The sequence below is a fragment of the Peromyscus eremicus genome, chromosome 6 (genome assembly GCF_949786415.1).
Source record: "Peromyscus eremicus chromosome 6, PerEre_H2_v1, whole genome shotgun sequence".
Lineage (NCBI taxonomy): Eukaryota > Metazoa > Chordata > Mammalia > Rodentia > Cricetidae > Peromyscus > Peromyscus eremicus.
Window position 1 is genome coordinate 82,214,201 of NC_081421.1, and position 19,977 is coordinate 82,234,177.

The 19,977-nt window shown below is 43.8% G+C and overlaps 1 protein-coding gene across 2 annotated transcripts in view; it reads left to right on the forward strand.

Annotated features, from left to right (window-relative positions):
• The first annotated feature begins 7,455 nt into the window (after positions 1 to 7,455).
• Slc25a24 (solute carrier family 25 member 24) overlaps positions 7,456 to 19,977 on the forward strand; it is a 41,284-nt gene continuing 28,762 nt past the window's right edge. Inside the window, exon 1 of one of the 2 annotated variants that reach the window (XM_059266119.1) lies at positions 7,456 to 7,733. In XM_059266119.1, coding sequence (XP_059122102.1) covers positions 7,551 to 7,733 — 183 coding nt within the window. In that variant the 5' untranslated portion in view covers positions 7,456 to 7,550. Of the gene's footprint in view, positions 7,734 to 19,124; positions 19,425 to 19,977 lie in introns of those variants that run through there. The other variant, XM_059266120.1, reaches the window with a different exon arrangement.

Here is a 19,977-nt window from a genome sequence, read left to right on the forward strand (position 1 = left end):
AATGCTATTATGACCTTATATTTCACTTTAAAATAAGACGTCTATTGTCAGAACTCTGTTAATAGTTGGTTAGTTCTGTATTTTTTTTTACTTCATTAGCAAATATCAATTGTACAAAAATGGATAGTTTCACTGTGTCATTTTTATACATTATGCTATGAACTTTGATCACATTCAACCATAAACTCAGTTAAAAAGTGAGCAAAGGACTTGGATTGACATTTTCCCAAAGAAAATATACAAATGACACAAATAAGCAAATAAAAGTTCCTTGATATTCCTGACCACAGGAAAAGCAAATTCAAACCTAAATGAAATCCCATTTTACACCACTGTGATGGCTATTATTGAGAAAACCCTAGAAAACAGCAGAGTTCTGGTGAGGATATGGAGAAACTGGAGCCCTGTGCATTGTTGATGGAGGATGGTGCCACTGCTTCGGAGAACAGTTCTCAGGAGATCTCATCACCAAAAAGAAGAATGATCCTGCTGTCCAGCAGCTTACGCTGATGTGGATATGGCTCTGTATGCCGTGAATGTGTTGCTCTGATGGATTGATAAGTGAAACGCTGATTGGTCAGTAGCCAGGCAGGAAGTATAGTATAGGCGGGACAGGAGAGAGGAGAATTCTGAGTGAGGAGATGCTGCCAGCCGCTGCCATGAGAAGTAAAATGTAAAGTACTGGTAAGCCACAAGCCATGTGGCAACTTATAGATTAATAGAATGGGTTAATTTAAGATATAAGAACTAGATAGCAAGAATCCTGCCATGGCCATACAGTTTATAAGTAATGTAAGTCTCTGTGTGTTTACTTGGGTCTGAGTGGCTGTGGGCCTGGTGGTACTGGAGAAATCTCCAGCTACATTATGCTATTTGAAAAAACAGTTCAAAGCAGGGGTTCAAGGAGCTACTTGCTCATCTATGCTCATATCAGCATTGCTTGCAATAACCAAAATGTTCAAGCAACCTGGAAGTCTGTCTACAGGTCAATAAACTGTGGTTCGTGCATATAATGGAATGCTCTTTCTCTTTTAAAAGAAAATCTTGGTACATATTACAATATGGATGACCCTGGAGGATATTATACTAAGTGAGATAAACTTGTTACAAAGTATAAACACTGTATGTTCTCTTATATGAGGTACCAAGATTGATTAGACTCGTGGAGGCAAGTGGAATGGTGGCTGCCATGCTTGGCAGGGAAAGGTGACACCTGGAGTTACAAATGGCTGTAAGCTGCCATGTGGTGCCGGGTACCAAACCCAAGTCCTCTGGAAGAGCAAATCGTGCTCTTAACTGCGAAGCCGTATCTCCAGCCCCTGACCCAAATTTCTTATAGTGTTAGACTCCTTTTGGAACGAGCACACTGTGTTCTGCCTCCCTGGACTGGCTCCATAAACACAGGGGCCTCAGCTAGTTTCTTCATTGCTGTCTCTCCCACGTGGAGGTCTTTGGGTGGCACATAGCAGGCATTCAGTGAAGACTTACTAGTTGAATGAGCCGCATCCAGGGGAAGGAACATCTGTTTACACTTGTTTTATATTCGGTGGAGGGAAAGGGTTATTATACCACCTTTTGTTACCTGTCTTTTTCCAACCTTAATTATAGCCCTTTCTTTTTAGAACGTTGGTAATTATTGCAATAGAACCTAACTCCAATATGATTCAGGGAAGCAGTTTATATAAAATAATTAATGTTATTGTAGTTTTATCTCACCTTTTGGGTGTTTTTTTTTTGCATGTGTTCACATGTGTAGATGTGCATGTGGAGGCCAGAGGCTGACATTAGGTGTCTTCTTTCATCACTCCCCACTTTATTTAAATTTTTATTAGATTGTGTGTGTGTGTGTGTGTGTGTGTGTGTGTGTGTGTGCAAGTGCCAAGGCATGTGTGTGGAGGCCAGAGGTCACTTGCTGGGGATCAGTTCCTTCTTCTCACCCTGTGGGTCCCAAGGATCAAACTCAGATCATCAGGATTAACAATAGGTATCTTTACTGGCTGAGCCCTCTCCAGGGCCCTCCACCTTACTTTTTGAGACAGGGTCTCTCATGAACCTGGAGCTTGCCTATTGAGGCAAGATTGTCTGGGTAGCAAGCCCTAGAGATCCCCTGTCTTTACCTTTACAGCACTGGGATTGCAGGTGTGCACAGCCATGTCCATTATTATTATTGTTATTTTAATGTGGGTGCCAGGGGATTGAACTCAGGTCGTCATGCTTCTAAGGCAAACATTTTACTAACTAAGATATCTTTCCAGCTCTCCTCATCCCTAATCCTGTATTGCATTGTAGCTGTATTGTGTTATTAATTTACCTTCTAGAGCAACAAAACTTCCTAGGAGCTTTGCTTTCAATAGCTTAACATGTATCACTGTCCTGGACTGTAATAAAGCTCTAGCTAAGAGTTTCACTTCCCTCCAGCCTGTGGTCACTTCTGTTATTGTTCCTGGCTTGAGCATTCCTGACTACTCCCAGTAACCCTTTGAACTTTATTTGCTTTGAACTTTCTCTCCCACTGGAAAGTAGGGAGGTGGGAATGAGAGTTAGATAGTAAAGAAAACTGAGTATGTCTCTGAATAAGGATGGTGATCACGGTTTCAGTCCACCACGTCTGCAGAGTCTTCCTCATACACTGGGTGTTGTTTCTGTGTCTGCAAGGAGAAAGCAGTCAAGCTTTGTGTCGTAAAGAGAGTGTTTTATACTGGGCAAGTCTGGAACCCGTGTGTTACTTTTTCAGTAGAAGATATTCCACAGGTGGGTAAGAAAACCTCAATTATTGCACATCCATTCTGCACATCAAGCCTTGCCTTCAATGCTTGTGTGGAATATTTCCAACGTAAAAATGAAGAAATGTATTTGGAAAGTTTATCCTTCATGGCTGATAGAAGAGTCATGAAGGTTAAATTATACAGAGGCTTTAGTGGAACCACTGCTGACTTAATCCACCCTGTGATATTAGGCCAAGGATGGGTCACGTGATGCACCCTCTGTGTGCCATTTCCTTTTCCCTAATAGACTCTGGGTGTATAGAACTCACCTCTTCCTGCTAGCTTCTTAGACAAATCCCAACCTCCTCTTTATGATGCCAGCAACATCACAGGAGACGGTATGGGGGAGATGCAGGGAGGTAAGTTCTCTGCTCTAACCCCATTCCTGGCCATCCAACTGAACATCAGTGACCAGTGTTTCTTCCTTCTCTCATCGTCTGGATGGCTTTTACTATATCACACTGCTGACCTCATGGAAGTATTATATAAACTATGGGTTGTACTTTGTTCTAGTCATAACAAGCTGGTTTTACTTAGTTTGCTCCTGTGAAGGAAAATTTGTTTAAAGTAAACCCATCTTAGAGAAGAGGAATTTTTTTTTAAAGAATATTGGGGCTTTGTTCACTTCAAAAGCCAATTTGCAAAATTAGCAAGCCCAAGCAACATAGAAAAGAAGCAGCCTGTGTATACTCATTCACAGATTCCATCCAAATTTTACCTGTTCTCCAGATGATATCCTTTCAGGTCACATGCTGAACTTCTTTTATTTCTGGTCTTTTTCATCAAAGAACATTGTTTAAGTCATTCCTCGACTTTCATTATCTTTACAGATCTAAAGGTAACAGACTGTAGAATACTCTGTTTGGTTTATCTGACGTTTCCTCGTGATTGCATTCAGATTGTTCTCCTGTATGGAACTACTCACTCAATCCAGTCAGGCATCCTGTTCAGCCACCTTTGGTGCCTGCCACACAGCTTGCGTTGCTCAGACCTGCCTGGTGTCTCTTAAATTGTAAGGAAGATAGGAAAGAAGAAAGAAGGGAGGGGAGGAAAGAGGGAAGGAAAGAAGGAAGCGTGCATGACCAGAGATGGAGAGAAGAGGGTAACGAGAGGTCAGAGGAGGCAGAGAGGGAAGAGTGATATATATAATAAGTATTTTATTATAAAGTGGAAATATACAAGATTGATCCACTGCCTATGATCACTGTTATTAAAAAGATTCACATTATTTACACTAAATGTATAGTTTTCAGAAGATAATTTGAATAAATACTGAAACACTGAAGTTTTAACACAGCTTTTAAAACAATTTTCAAAATGCTGAGGCATGATTTTAAAGCCAGTTATAACTCTATTATTTAAAGCAATTACAATTACTTTTAAATGTGAAGTATTCACATGATTTAGTAATGGTGGTGATGTTAGTAATTTAGAGCCATTTTTTTTTTTTGGTTTTTTTTTTTTTTTTTTTTTGGTTTTTCGAGACAGGGTTTCCCTGTGTAGTTTTGCGCCTTTCCTGGAACTCACTTGGTAGCCCAGGCTGGCCTTGAACTCACAGAGATCCTCCTGGCTCTGCCTCCTGAGTGCTGGGATTAAAGGCGTGCGCCACCATCGCCCGGCAGTGCCATATTTTTACAATTGAGAATTGTTTGCATTTATTTTGGGAAGGGGTTGGTAGATAGTCTGGGCAAGAGACAGAATTCATCTACCTTTTAACCTGGAATTCGGACTCGTAAATGACGTAGAGAGTATGATAGCATTTCCCAGTAGCTTAAGTGTGGTACGAAGGAGCCTAAACCTGAAATGGTTATTTCCTCACTATACTGCTAGGACATCCAGGGTCATATTTCGCTGCATGATAAGATCCCCTTTCCTATGGTGATCGTAGCTGTACAGTGAAGCTGTTAAACACACCGGGTAGAACAGGTCCTCGGGTCCTCGTGGAGGGCTGGTGCTTTGTCTTTATCAGGGCAATTAGTAGCTGCTGGTAAAAAGAGCAAGCATGTTTACCTGCTCAAACTGTGAGGCTCTAGAGTGGTTATTCAAGCAGATCCACTACCACTCCAAGGAATCCAAAGTCGGTGCTGAAGTCTTCAAGGATCAAAATGGATGAGGTCAAAACAGTCTGCTGTTTCCATGGAAATGAAGGACAGGAGGAGGCCAGAAGCCTTTTAAAGCAAAGTGCTGAATTAGGCTGAATGCTAGACTTTTTCCCTGACCAATGAATCAAGTAAATATGAGTCCGGGGTTTTCTGTGTGGCCTTTGTGGGAGCCCCTGGCCCGTGGGCCTTACCGACAGACGCAGGAAAGGAAGCCCTCTCATGGAGATGTGTGAAGTCCACGGACGTTTTCTTCTCCCATGCAGAAACTTGGCGTGACTGTTGTCTGTATTAGCCATCCTTCACCATCGTAGCAAACAGCGGAGATAATCAGTTTATAAGTAGGGAAAGGTTCTCCTGGGCTTAAGGTTTCAGAAGTTCCAGTCCACGGTCACGTGACCCCACTGCTTATAGGCCACTTTGCGGTTGGGGTATGGGGGGATAGGGTGGAGTGTGTGTGTGTGTGTGTGTGTGTGTGTGTGTGTGTGTGTACATGACAACAGTGGCGAGTGCGGGGTGGAATAAAACCTCACCTCATGGCTGGGTAGCAAGAAACAGAGACTGGGGTTCTACAGCCCCCATGGTACAGTTCTCCCCCACTGGCCTGAAGACCTCACAGTAGGCCACACCTCTAAAAGGCTCTACCCCCCTCTCCACAGCGCTAAGCTTAGGACCAGGATTTCAACATGGGTCTTTCTGGGGACATCCATATCCAAACTACAGCAGTTGTGTACGGTGTTTCTCAATCCATTGAACATATATTCATAAAACAGTGAAACTTATTCCCAGATGATTAGAAGATAGGCCTATGTTTTTATTAGATTCAACAAACAAAAAGCTGATCGAATTTCTGAATCTCCCCAATGTCTCATTGCCTCGTGGCACACATTTATTTCTTCTTCCCAAACCATTCACTGCTCTTATTTCTGTGTGATTCCTAGGCAGGAAGCCTGGGCAGACAGACCTGAAGTTTATTACTGAGCAGTTCATAACCCTGGCTCTGCAGGCCGATGGCTCCCGGTATTATTTATAGCGAAGTTTAAAATTTAAACACTTCACAAACTTATATTTGATTTTCACAGTGCTTGTTTAAGAATTCTTTATTCCATTTTGTTCATGTTTAAGCCTGGTTTTTAAAGTCTGCTTTACTGAGACTCTTTACACAGAACAAAATAAACCTATGTAGGTTTCTGATGAGCACACACTGTGTAAGCACCTTGGTAATCAAGATCTAGGAAAGTCCCACCACCCCCATCCACATGCCGCCCTTTGCTCTTCATATCACCCCTCCCCACAATAAAAATAACTCATAACTCCTGCAGCTCCAGATCTGTTTCTGTATATATATATATATAATTTTTTTCTTTCCAGAACGTCCTATAATGTGAGCTGCCTGGCAGCGACTGCTTTTCAGTGCGGCGAGGCGTTTCCTCCTGTGAACGCAGTACTGGCTGTTTAGGAGTTCGTCCACTCAGGAACCTTTCCTTTGTTCCTGGGTTGGCAAGCGTCTCTCTCGAGATCAGCATATCTCCAGAGAGGGCCTTGGACACCGTTTTCAAGGAGAAGTAACAAGAACAGATGATGTCTAAGGGCTTTTCCCGAGGAAGGGGCTAATTCCCAAGACTACAATGTGGAAACAACAGGAACTGGTTTCAGGACGATTTTTATTAACAGCAGGCAACCCTTATCTACAGACTTAATATTCATACACTATGCTTTAAACAGAATGGTAGGGAAGGAGGTGTATTCAAGAACTTAGACCCTGGCTTTTGAAGAAACAGGTGGTTTCAGTTTTCATTTTAAATACCTGAAGACAACAGGATATAACCACAGTTTCTACTGAGTAGAGCGACTGAACGGAGAATATTCCAGTCAAGGGGCATCCTACTTGATGGCGAGGCAGCTGTTCATATTCTCATTTTACCGATGAGAGGCTATTCAGGGAAGCTGCATCCGGTCCTTGGAATTACACAGCTGAGGATCAGGTCTCGGACCTTCTCTCTGTAGATCAATGTTTCTCCCGTTATCCTCGAAACTATGTCTCATCTGAACTGTATGCCGAACCTCAGAATCACACTTGTCTTGAGCGGAAGGAGCTAAAGTTTCTCTGTGTGCTGTGGGAAGGGACCCTCTTTTCTCTATCTCCCCTCTTTTCTCCATGGCCTCCTGGGTGACCGATGCTCTTCTCTGAAAAGGGCCTCTCTGCTGTTTTTGGTCTGGTAGACCTTTCCACAATGGACTCGCCATCCCAGTTACCTACCCACTCCCATCCTTCTGGCGCACATAAACAGCACTTCTCCAATGGGCCTTTGAGGCTGAGCAACCTGCCCTTCAAAACACCTCCGCACTCCAAGTTTTAACAAGCTGGGGACAAAGCTTTGCTTGAGGGGCTTCAGACAGAGCAGAAACCCTTCCCGCATCCAGCACCCTATCCCGCCTGCCTGCACGTTCCGGGGGGCGGGAATCTGGCCCAGCCCGTCCCAGCAGCCAACCCAGGCCTGGGCCAGCTCCGCCCCGAGCAGCAGCTGGGCGGCCACACCCTGCGCCCAGCTAGGTTCCTGTGAGCCAGAAGCCTCGCCCCCCGACGACGTTCCAGAGGCTCTGCGGCTGCCGCCCCACCCGGCCAGGCCTCACCACCCGGATCGCGCCCGGCCAGCTCGCAGCCCGCAGTGCCTTCCCCGGGACCATGCTGCGCTGGCTGCGGGCCTTCGTGCTGCCCACCGCCGCCTGCCAGGACGCGGAGCCGCCCACGCGCTACGAGACGCTCTTCCGGGCGCTGGACCGCAATGGGGACGGCGTGGTGGACATCGGAGAGCTGCAGCAGGGGCTGCAGAGCCTGGGCATCCCACTGGGCCAGGACGCCGAGGAGGTGGGTCGCCGTGGGGCTCTGGGGCAGCTGCAAGGCGCTCTGGGGACACACAGCCAGGTACCCAGAGGGCGGTGGCCTGAGGCCAGGCAAGGAGGCGGAACTATGCCCGCCAGCGGGCTGAAAGAGCTCCTGAGAGTTGGATCTGGAAGGCGGCGGGTATTTTTCCAGATAAATTAGTGTTGCACACTTAAAACTGTCAACGCTTTCGTTTTGAGAACATCTCTGCTTCTTAGCTCTTCCCTTCCCTGTCCATTGCAAACCCTGCATGGTTCAGCTGTCAGACTTCTGTAGGTCCCAAGTTAGGTGAAGGAGATACTTTGTAACTCCTGGAAGCAACTTTGTTACAACTACTAGAGTTTATTGTTTCAAAAACGGGTTAAAACCAGCCGTGCTCCCAGCCACTGGCTGAGTGGGAAAGGCCACATTCCGTTTTTATGACTTTCTAAGTTAGTGCCCTAAGTGCACATATTGATCTGAAGGATTGACCTGTTGTAAAACAGTTGTACTTCCTCTGAGTCATGTAAATTGTGCCCCTGACATCCAGGCCCCTTGGCAGGGTGGGGACACGGGATCTGGAACTTGTCCAGCCCGCTGCTGTGCAAGAGGGCACTGGCTTTCCTGTCCCAGGAGGAACGTGCTTGAGTTACTTCGAGGGCTACCAACTGTTCTGTATCTATATTTAAAACTCCTGTTTCAGTGTCAATGTCCTTAATAGAGGCTCTTCACTTTACTATGTCCTCTCAGTAAGTTACAACGTATTTTGGAAGCGACCCATTTTGCCCAAAGGATTTTTATATATTTCATTTCTGATCTCCGCTAATTCCATTTTTTCACTCTGGCCGTAGGTTTGCTTATTTAATACACACTCTGAAAGAACCAACTTTGGGTACTTTTGCTGAGTGTGTCTGTTCTACTCACTCTGGGTTGACTCATTTCCTCCTATTTCTTGAATCAGAGGCCTGACTTACTAATTTTGAGTGATAGCATCTCTTAGGCTCTCCACAGCTGCATCTCACAGGTATGCTGGGTATTGTTTGTATTATTCTCTTCCTCGTGTTTTCTAATCACTGGCACGGCTTCTTTGACTCATGCATCGTTTTAAGAGTGCTTTAAATTTCCTAAATGTTTTTGTTTTTTTGAAAATATGAATAAAAGTAGACAAAGCATCTGGTGAGATTTTAAAAAGAGAGGGAGTAGCCAGGCATGATTGTGCAGGCCTATAATCCCAGAACTCTGGAAGCTGAGGCAGGAGAATTGCCGCAAGTTACACGTCAGCTTGGGCTCTATCCTCTTCTTACTTGGGTCAAATCCGAGTGAATGGAAACAAACAGCAACAACAAAACTCCCAAAACAGTAACAATTGTTACTGTTACCCCACAGTAACACACTCAGAATCGGGAGAAAAAGTCGAGTTTTTCAAAATGTATTATATATAAAATAAATTAGGTAAAAATTGTGTATATATAAGCATATATAGCAGGGCAGCTCAGGTTTATCACTAATAAACGTATATATTTTGTGCATATATATAAATTATATATATATATATTTTTTGGTTTTTCGAGACAGGGTTTCTCTGTATAGCTTTGCGCCTTTCCTGGGACTCACTTGGTAGCCCAGGCTGACCTCGAACTCACAGAGATCCGCCTGGCTCTGCCTCCCGAGTGCTGGGATTAAAGGCGTGCGCCACCACCGCCCGGCTATAAATTATATTTTGTTCAGAGTATAGTGTCACTACTGGTGGTCATGCCTGGCCTGATCAAACTAGTCCCAGATTAATGCATTCTTCTGCAAAAGGTTAGTAATAGTTTACTCCTCAATGAGAAGGTATTCATTTTCTACTTTCTTCTTTACAGCATTTGTAGTATTTCAGTTTAGGAGAATAAATGCACATTATTTTTATAATTAAGGGGAAGCTATTTTTATTTTGAATAACTGTCACCTCATGTGTGGTGTGTCCTCCTGGACCACCTTCCAGAGATGGGCTGACTGCGTACTGCTGTTTGTGGCTTCCTGACCTCAGGCATCACTGCTTTTATGAGTCTCGAGTGGTATTGCTTATTTAATCATTGCGCCCTCCAAAAAGACCAGCACTCAGGATTAACAATTCTGTCTCACTCATTGAATCAAAGTGATGTCAAAAGGTTTAGGGCTAGCTTCTGAAATACACTGACATGGCAGTGACCTGTCCTTTATTAATTAAAAAAAAAATAAAAAAAACCCCTGAACTTTAAATCAGTTGTGTTACCTTTTTTATACACTTGTTTATTTACTTGTATGTGCGTGCACATGTGCTTTCGTGAGAACCATTGCATGTATGTGGAGCTCATATGGAGGATAACTCACCAAGTCACTTCTTTCCTCTTTCCAAGTGAACTCCAGGATGGAACTCAGGCCTCGGTGGCAAGTGCCTTTTCCCTCTGTGCTGTCCTGTAGGCCCCAGTTGTTGGTGTTTCTGTTTTCAGCATAAGTAGGACCAGCTAGCCAAAAACAGGCTGGGGAAAAGCAGATAAACATGTGATATGTGATTGGCAGGGGGATTCCTTAGCCACGGGCCAACTTGTATGCCTTATTAACTGTGATCTGGACATCCATAACCTGTCTGTGTTTCCACTTCAGGCCATTTCTCCTCACACATGCAGTGAACACCACCCCTTCACGCCTAGACACTTGCTGGGAAGGTTTTCCTTCTCTTCCCAAGGCTCCTTCTCCTGTGGCTGGAGTATGGCGGCTCTGGTTGTTTTGTGCTCAAACTCTCAGGGATCCTTAGTTAACCAGGCCTCAGCTTCCCTCCTCATTCACGGAGGTGTGGGCTTTGAAGAAGACCTGCATTCAACACAGGAATTCCTAGAACGTCTAGGACAGGCTGACAGGGAATTAGCCAAATGTTATTGACGAGCGAATGAGAGGACACTTGTGTTGGGGACAAGTGGCCCGGGGACAGGATGTCTTTGCAGTGTATGCGAAGGTACCATGGCTGGAGGCCAGACGATGTCAGTCAGTCATGTCCCCTATGCAGGGTCCTTGGAAGGGAAATAATCCCACCCTGCATGGGCCATGATCCCTAAAATACACAAAAACTTCCTGGAGTCCTCAGTAATTTTCAAGATTCTGAAAGGATCTTGAGACCAAAGAGGTTGTCAGGTACTACTACGCAGCATTTCAATGACTGTATGACACACTACTTCATGTTTATATAATAGATCGCCAATACTCTGCCATTTAGCTTATTGGCAGTTTCAAAATTGTGTCAAATAAAATCGCACTAGAATCCCTTCGTTTTTATTTTTTGTCTCATTTGGTCCAGGTGTCTTCATAAGGTACATTTTAAAAAAACTTACGTAATTACAACATTTCTTCCTTCCCTTTTTTCCATTCAGACTCTCCCATACACACTTCCTTGCTTTCCTCCAAATTTAGGGCCTCTTTCCACAATGTTATTGAATATATGTACACACACACACACACACACACACACACACACACACACACACACACACACACGTTTATATATATATGCTGAAATATAACCTGCTCAGTCTGTATAATGCTACTTGTATGCATGTTTTCAGGGCTGACCATCTGGTATTGTGTGCTCTTCCTTGGAGAAGACTATTTCTCCTAATTTTAGCACTCCTTATTTACCTATAGGTCCCAGGGTAGGGCTGAGGCCTCATGGGCTTTTCTGCTTTCACTTTGGCATGTCTATTATCCTTGTTCAGCTCCTATTTGGACAGTCATTTTGACTTTATGGATGAGATTTTGGTGAGATTTTACGGATGTCGTTTCTGACATTACTAGGAAGCACAACCTCATAGCAAACTCTCTGGCACTTACAATCTTTCCTTCCCATCTTCTACAATGTTTCCTGAACCTTAGGTGTGGAAGTGTATTGGAGATGTATCCATTGGGTCTGGGCTCCACAACTCTGCATTTTGATTGTTTGTGGTTTTCTGTAGTGGCCTCTGTCTGTTGCAAGGAGAAATCTCCTTAATGAGGGGTGAACACGACACCTATCTGTCAGTGTAAGGACAAGTGTTTAAACTGTCCCTAAGGATTATGCCGGTTTGGTAAATTAGTGGTTTTAGATTCTCCTGCAACATCTATGACTTCACTAGCACTGAGTAGAAAGCCGGGTTTCCTGTCCCAGACATGGTTTCTCTCTTTTTGAGAGGGTCTTAAATCCAATGAGAGAGATGTTGGTTACCACCAAGGTATGCATGCCACTAAATGCCCCCTAGGATTACTGTGCCATTCTGGGTGTTGTGCTTCATAGGTGTTACAGCTAGATTCAGCTCTTGCTTGCTTCCCTCCTCTGGAAGCTTGAGTGGCATCTTCTGGTACCATGTAACCTAATCCTTGGAGAGGAGGCTTTCCGAACAGTTCCAGCTCAGGGACCTCTGGGCCCTGTTTCTGCAGTGCATGGTGTCTTCAGCAACCAAGGGCAGTAGTAATAGGCTGTAATTTGGGGGGAGTCTCTTGGACATCGCTGGCCAACAACTCTAAAGAAGGCTTCTCATGTCTGGTTAGGAGGTCTTTGGTTCTTGAAGGGAGCATTGTCATCTCAGATGAGAAAAGTTTGTTAAAACTGTTAAATGCGGATCTCTGTGAGCTCATGGCCATCCTGGTTTACAAGTCGAGTTCCAGGACAGCTAGGGTTGTTATACAGAGAAACCCTGTCTCTAAAAACAAACAAAAAACAAAACAAAACGGAGCACCAACAATAAACCAAAAACAAAAACACCCCCCAACTATAAATGCATATTTATATACAGAATTACAGGTATTAGAATTAGTTTTAGGCAACTAGTTAATGGCATGATTCCTTACGGTTTTTTCAGACATCCTTACTGTTACTTTACCCACGTCCCTCTTCCCACCTCCCTAAAAGCCCCTTCTGCAAGTCCCCATCAGATCACTTTTGTGTCCTACCGTTCCCTTTACCCCCTTCCCTTCTTCTGTGTTTGCTTCCCTCCCCCACCTGAAGAGCCCCCCTTTCCTGAATCAGATCACTGGTACACTGCTATCCCCCTCTGTTGCTCCCCAACACCCCTATCCCGGTAATGATCCTGTTTCACTCTCCTAGTTTTTGTTGTTACTCTAGGCTATGTACTCATATCTGCAGATTTGGAGGCAGGAGCCCCCAGCGAGAGAAAACGTGGATGCTTGCCTTTCTAGGTCTGTGTTACCTCACTCAATATGATTATTTCTTGGTTTCTCCATTTACCTGCAAAATCCATGATTTCACTTCCCTTAACAGATGTCCCTGAACAGTATTCCATGGTGTTACATACATACCACATTTTCATTATCATAGGATACATTTTGAAAAATGGAAATTGTGAAGTCCAAGGATTGCACATATTAATTGAGCTGTAGAATGCTTTGAGGAAACATTGTTTTCGATGCTGATCCACAGTCTGTGCATTTCCAATTCCTTCCACTTAGGATACCAGTTTTTATAAATGTTCCCATCCTGAAAGAGAAGTGCCTTTTAGTCTCCTTCATACTTTTAATTTTTTGTTCTGTTCAGTGGATTGGCATATGCCCTTCCACACAGTCTACTGATCCTAATGCTAATCTCTTCCAAAATTACTCACAGACACACCCAGAAATGTTGTTATTGGTTACATGCACATCCTTTATATACTAATCAAACTGGCATTTGAAGTTCATCATCATATCTGGGAAACAAGCCAATAAAATACTTCAATCTGATGACTCAGTCAAGAGATATTGACTAAAGCATAGTCAAGTGTTGGTGTACTGTCAAGAACTGAGGAGATGGTCTATCAGAGTACACAGGGGTAAGAACTATGGAACTCTTCAAGTTTCATGACAGTAGTTTGTCCCTAAAACAAATATTTACCTTGAAGGGAAATCCCTAGATTTTCACTTAATTTTACCTCTTCTTCATATTTTCAAGCTTTTTACAATAAATTTAACACTTAGAAGAGAGCAAATATCTGTTTAAGCTTTTTAGATTTTATACTATTGCTCACATTTATTTATTATATGTGCCCACATACCTTTATACCATGATGCATTTGTGAAGCTCAGAGGACAACTTAAAGGAGTCAGTGCTCTCTTTGGGGATTGAACTCAGGTCATTAGGATTGACCGCAAGCCCCTTTACCAGCTGAGCCATCTTGCCAGCTCCAGGCTCCAGTTTTTTTTTCCAGCTTTGGATACAACAAATATCTGAGTAGAATGTGGAAAATAGGCTTAAAGTGCACAGTAGTTAATCATTGGTAAGTATTCCAAAATTACTGAGGGAAGAGAAAGGACTTTATGGCAGGCAATCCTGAGTCAAAATTAAGAGCCAGCCAGTTGTAAAATTGCTGTGCTACATTTTTGGTGCTATGACCTCTGTTTTCTCTTTTTTAAAATTTATTCATTGAAAATTTCATGCATGGATACAAGTCATCTTAATCATATCCACCTCCACTCCCTCTCTCCACCTTCCCTCAGCCCCCTCCCAAGTATATTTGCCTTTCAGCTCCAAGCTCTCTTTTGTTTGGTTAACTAATGAACGCAGCCCATATGTGAATGGGTGTGTGGTCATCCACTGGCCTGGGCAGCCTTCCTGTGGCCACCCCTTAACGAAAAGTGATTCTGTCTCCCCCAGCAGCTGTCAATGGCTCCTCAGCCAGGGGTGGAGCCTCAGGAACAGCTCCCGCTCCACACTGGTATTTTTAACTGGCTTGTTATTACACAGACCTTGTGCAGGTAACCACAGCTGCTGCGAGTTCACGTGTTCCACAGACACTTCATGTCTGGGGGATGGCATTTCACAGCACGCCCCCCACCTCTGGCTCTTACATTCTCTGGGTCCCTGCTCTCATGAGGTTCCTTGAGCCCCTTACTTTGACGTTAAGAGAGAAAATTCATGTAAGTTCTCCTAGGACTCAGGGTTATTAGGATATGGACCTCAGTCCCCTAGAAAAGCAACGAGTGCTCCTAGCTGCTGAAGCATCTCTCCAGCCCCACCAAAGAGGGTTTTGTTGGCCGTGGGGAACAGGCCTTCTTTGTGTACTGTAGAGAATTCAGAGTCACAACTGACATATTAAATACCCGTGTGACCACACAGAAAAGACCAAAGTCATGACCAAGATAGTCAGGAAAGGCAGCTGACAGCATTTTCAAGATTGATAGGGAAGACTAAACCACAAGGTTGATAGCGTCATGTTATAATATGCAAATATTTTATCAAGTATCTCTTTTCATTTTTCAAAATTGCCCTATTCGTTCTTTGTTTGTTGATTTTTATGTATTTAACCAACTAACACATAGCAAGAGTTTTAGGGATACCACGATGGCTCATGACTCTTAGACTTGTTCACTGCTGCACCCCAGCTTAGTGATCTTTGTCTTACACTGTTCAATAACACCGACTAAATAAAAACCTTTGTGCTAGGGTTTGGGGTGATTTCTAATCATTTCCACTTTATATTTGAACCTTCTAGGAATTCAGTGACTTGACTATGACCCTGAATCTAGCAACTGGTAAAAGCATTTAACTCTGGTCTGATTCCATAGCTCGTAATATACCATGACTAAGCTAATGTATGATAGATAATGATCCATATTTCACAGTGAACTTCATTCAGTCTTTGCCAGCAAATCCTTTTGACACTTTCATGAACCCAATCAGTCAACTCCGCTCACTGTATAAAAGGTAAGATTTTTGAACTCAGAGTGGACAAGAGAGGTTAAGTAGCATTTTACAGAATGTTGCTCCATGGAAGCTTATTTAGCTACATGTGTAATAAGTAGAAAAATAATTATAAATAAATAATTCTGAATTGATTAGAGTAAGAATGAGGAGATGCTTCATTCAACAATCATGGTAATTTATCAGGAAGAATGGGAGAAATTCGAGGCAGAGAAAGTAAAATAAAAAGATAAACAGACTTGCTGTGGCAAAGTCAGGGGACACAGGCTGTTGGGAATTTGGGATTGGAACTGACTAGGCTTGGAATGCTCCCCAGGAGAAGGCCGTAGTAGACCTTATAAAGGAGTCTCTCTCTTTCTGTTTGTTTTCCTCTCTCAGAAGTTTTACTTCCACAAAGAAAAGGTAATGTTAGCTTTTAGAATATAAACTGGGGGGAAAACACACAAGATACTGATTTTGTACATATTAGAACATTGATGAGAATGTTGCTAGAATTCCCTTGTTTTTCTTATTCCATAACCTCCCTGCCATGATGCCCTAAAATGCACCTCTATTATCAAGTTTCAGATAGATGAGATATTAGTGGAGTCTGGAGCTGAAGCTCAGTAGGCCAACATTTGTATAGTGTGTGTGTGTGTGTGTGTGTGTGTGTGTGTGTGTGTGTGTGTGTGTGAAGGCTTGGGTTAGACCCCCAGCATCACAACAAGGGGGGACATTAACCTAACATCTCCATTGTTCAGAGAAAAATTGTAATGATCTAAATGGGGTTAAAACCTGAGAAAATCAAAGCAAAGCAATAAACATTGCTAAATTGCTGTTTTACATTCAATTCTATTCCATCTGTGATTATGAAAACATAAAATGTCCTTTTTTAAAGAAAAAATGAAAAGTTCTTGACATTGAGTCCCCAAGAGGTTTGTCATGTAGTGCATGTGACACCACATCTTTTAATATGTGTGAAGGTGTGTGTGCACGTGTGCACACTTCTGCAAGTGTGTATGGAGGCCAGAGGTCAGTGTCGGCTGTCTCCCTCTACTGTGCCTCACCTTCTCTTTTGCGCAGGGCTTTCACGGAACCTAGAGCTCATCACTTGACTACTCTGGCCAGGCACCGAGACCCTGCAATCTTCCTATTTCTGAATTTCCAGTGCTGGTATTACAGAAGCATGCCACATGCCTAGCTTTCTTCATGACACTGGGGATCCAAACACAGGATACTTCTATACAAAGCACTGAGTCATGTGCTAGGGTGTATCTTAAAGGTACCTTTCCATAAGCCTATAGCCATTCACATGTGCTTTTATTAAAAGCTCTGTCTACGAGCCATCTTCATATGGTAGAAGAGGCAAGTGAGGCCTACTGGCTCTTACAAGGGCACTGATCCCATTCATGAGGGCTCCACTCTTAGGAACCAATTACTCAGGAAAGCCCTACTTCTGGATACCCATACATAAGGTAAATTAACAGCCGCACAGAAGCTGAGTGATCAAAACATTTTGTCCATACAGCAATCTTCTCAGCTTCAAAGGTCCCAGGCTTCTATGAATCTAGTGTATCCTAAGAAAGTCACCGTAGGAGCTCTGCCTGTGACATTATAGCAAACAGCTTAGTCTTAAAACTGCCTGGAACTTCTCAAGTTAACTGAGCACATTTATTTAAATTGCTAGCATGAACCTGGGTTCAGGAACACCTGATTCCCTCCAGCCCCATACCCTCTCTCTCTTCCATATACTCATATAATATTGCCACAAAATAAGTGTGGACCAAAGAAAGAACCCCCAAAATGTAAATTCACCCTGGGCATACTTCCCTTTATTATTTTGTATTGCCTTACTTGTAAGTCCAGATTTCAGAAGTAGAGGATGCTGTACTGTTTCGAAGTCTTCTAAGCGTAAGTGTACGAACAGACTTCCACCTAAGTTCCTCGACTCTTCTTCAGCATTGTGTTACTCATGACTTCTGTGTCCAAACATTAAATTTCAGATTATTTCCTCCATCTCCAGTGTCCTAACTGTGTCTTATTTTCATCAGAGTATTTCAGATAATACCCACATTTGGGGGCTATCTTTTAAGATGTTCCAGTATAATCTTTGACTTAAAAACAAAACAAAAAGCTAGAAAGAGGGTGCAGAAGGAGAGATGCGTGAGGGCAGAGGAGAACACAATGACATTAAAAGTGGAAAAATTAGAATTTGCGGGAATAGTGACAAAACACTGTCCCCTGTTCCTCAGACCATCATGGCTCACAGCCACCCATAACACCAGTTCCAGGGCCTCGGTGCCCTTTACTGACCTTCTGCAGCACCAGCACACATGAAACGCACATAAACGCACAAGCAGACAAAACACTCATACACATAAACTAAAGACATCTAAAAAGTAAAATAAAATCCTCTTTTGTGGGATAATTCGTTCACGACTGGGCCACAACAGGTTTTGTGAAACAGCCTTATCTGTGAGCTGCTCAACAGCTCTTGGAAAAGTGTCTGTTGCAGTTTACGGCAGTGCCTGTGCTTAACTGTGGTGCAGCTTTCTCCTCGAGGGAGTCTGTCAAGGATTTGTGATGGCCTTTGTCTTGCTCTCAGCACTCACTGTGATGAGACGTATAGAGCCAAAGCTAATAGAGAATGGCAGAACTAAATTCTCTTTATGAACTTCAGTGTCTAATTAAAATGTTTATTTATTCATTTATTTTTGAGCGAAGGTTTCATCATGCCTTAGCTCAGGCTAGCCTCGCATTCGGGAGCCTTCTATGTGACCCTCAAGTGTCAGGCGTGGGCCCTCTCACTGGGCGACATTCAACTTCCTTTTTTCATTTTTGAAATGATTCAGTTTGAACAGTAAGTCATGTAAAAGCAGGGAGTTTTCCTGTGGAACGGCACTTCGGCACTTGTGTGGAAGCTGCACGAGGGCCACAGATACATGAATAAGGGGTTCAGGGCTTCCCATGCCTCTGGAGGGTGAGCATTAAAAAGCCACAGATACTAATAACAGTCTCTCCTGCCTTCTCGTTGGAGTCCAGCTGCCTTAACGTCTGGTCATTTGGGGATTATCCTGAGTGCCTCTCAAGAGGTGTTCGGATGGAGCAGTTTTGCCCCCAGAGTGACTATGGATAGTTGGTGAAAATAAAAGATAAAAAACCAGGGGTGGGAGGTGGAGATGGAGGGAACACAGAAGAAAAGGTCCACACGGGCTATTTTCTCTGTTTTCAGTCTTTATGACGACCTGTCTGGTGCGGTTCACCCCTAAAAAGAGGATTCCTGGGCAGGTGCAATCTGCCTATTGACAAAATGCTCGGCTTAGACCGAACCCGAAGCTCCGTGGTGGAGCGATTAGAGATTTTCTTGCACGTGCACGTGTTTCCAACATATTCCTTCCCCAGCACCCCAGAAAACAATAACAAGCCGCAAACCACACACAGTCTTCCAAAAGTGGTCAGGTGACCTCTACTGTTAGCGGAGTACAGTACAGAGCCCAGTTCCGCTCTACTCTCGCATTTTTATAAAACAAAACAAGACGAAACACAAACTTCCTTGTTAGACAGTCTTGTGCTGGGGTCTCTGGAAGTTGTGGCGGGGCATGGCTGGTTCTGTCTTGGCTGCTGTTGAACTTAGCATGGAGGCAGGGTCTCCAGCCAGCGGTTCTTAGGGGCCGAATGCCTCTCCAGGAGTAGCTCAGTGGTTCTTGCCCTGCACGTGGCCCCTGCACTCCCAGGACGGTTAGAATGAAGCTCTCTCCTTCCAATGCGGTAACCCCAGCAGATGCTTTGCCTTTGGCCCCTCTCTCTCATCTTGAACAGACATCTTCTTTGTCCTATCCTGGGGACTTCTGCCCCTGGGGGACTCAGAGGGCCATAGCAGGGGGTCACGCTGGCCGCAGAAGACACTGCAGATGGATTCCCTCTATGAAGACCTTTTTTGGTATCTGGACCATGATGAAGATGGAGCTTTGGACATCTTTGAATTTCAGGAAGGCCTGGAGGATTTAGGGGTCAAGCAATCTCTGGAGGATGACCAGGTGGGCTTCACGAAGCTCTGATTGATGTCTTTCCGGGCCAGGACCTCTAGAGAGGCTTCCTGAAGCAGAATGAAGCCAAATTCATAGTTCCCGAACTTGACCTGGGTCCTTTGATATGCTGCTGGTTTAGCACTGCTTATGTTTGTTAAGAATAATCCAGGGACTAGGGATGTAGGTAGCAGGTAGAGTGCTCGATTAGGTCACCGATACCGTATAGTATAATATCGTATTGTATTGTATCATATCGTATCGTATCATATCGTAAAGTATTTTATACACTGTTGTGGTGGTGCAGGCCTCTAATCCCAGCACAGAAGATGTGGAGGCAGGGTGATTAGAAGTTCAAGGTCATCCTCATAGCTAATATCCTCAAGAATATTTTTCATTTTTTCTTGTGGCTATTATCAAATTTCCAACTTCTGATTGCCTTTGCTGTTGGCTAAGGTTCTGTTTTAGGGGGTCAACCTGTTCAGTGTTCTCACATGTCACCAGAGGCCTAGATTAGTAGCTTTGGCACATCTTAGTTACTTTTCTACTGCTGTGAAGAGACACT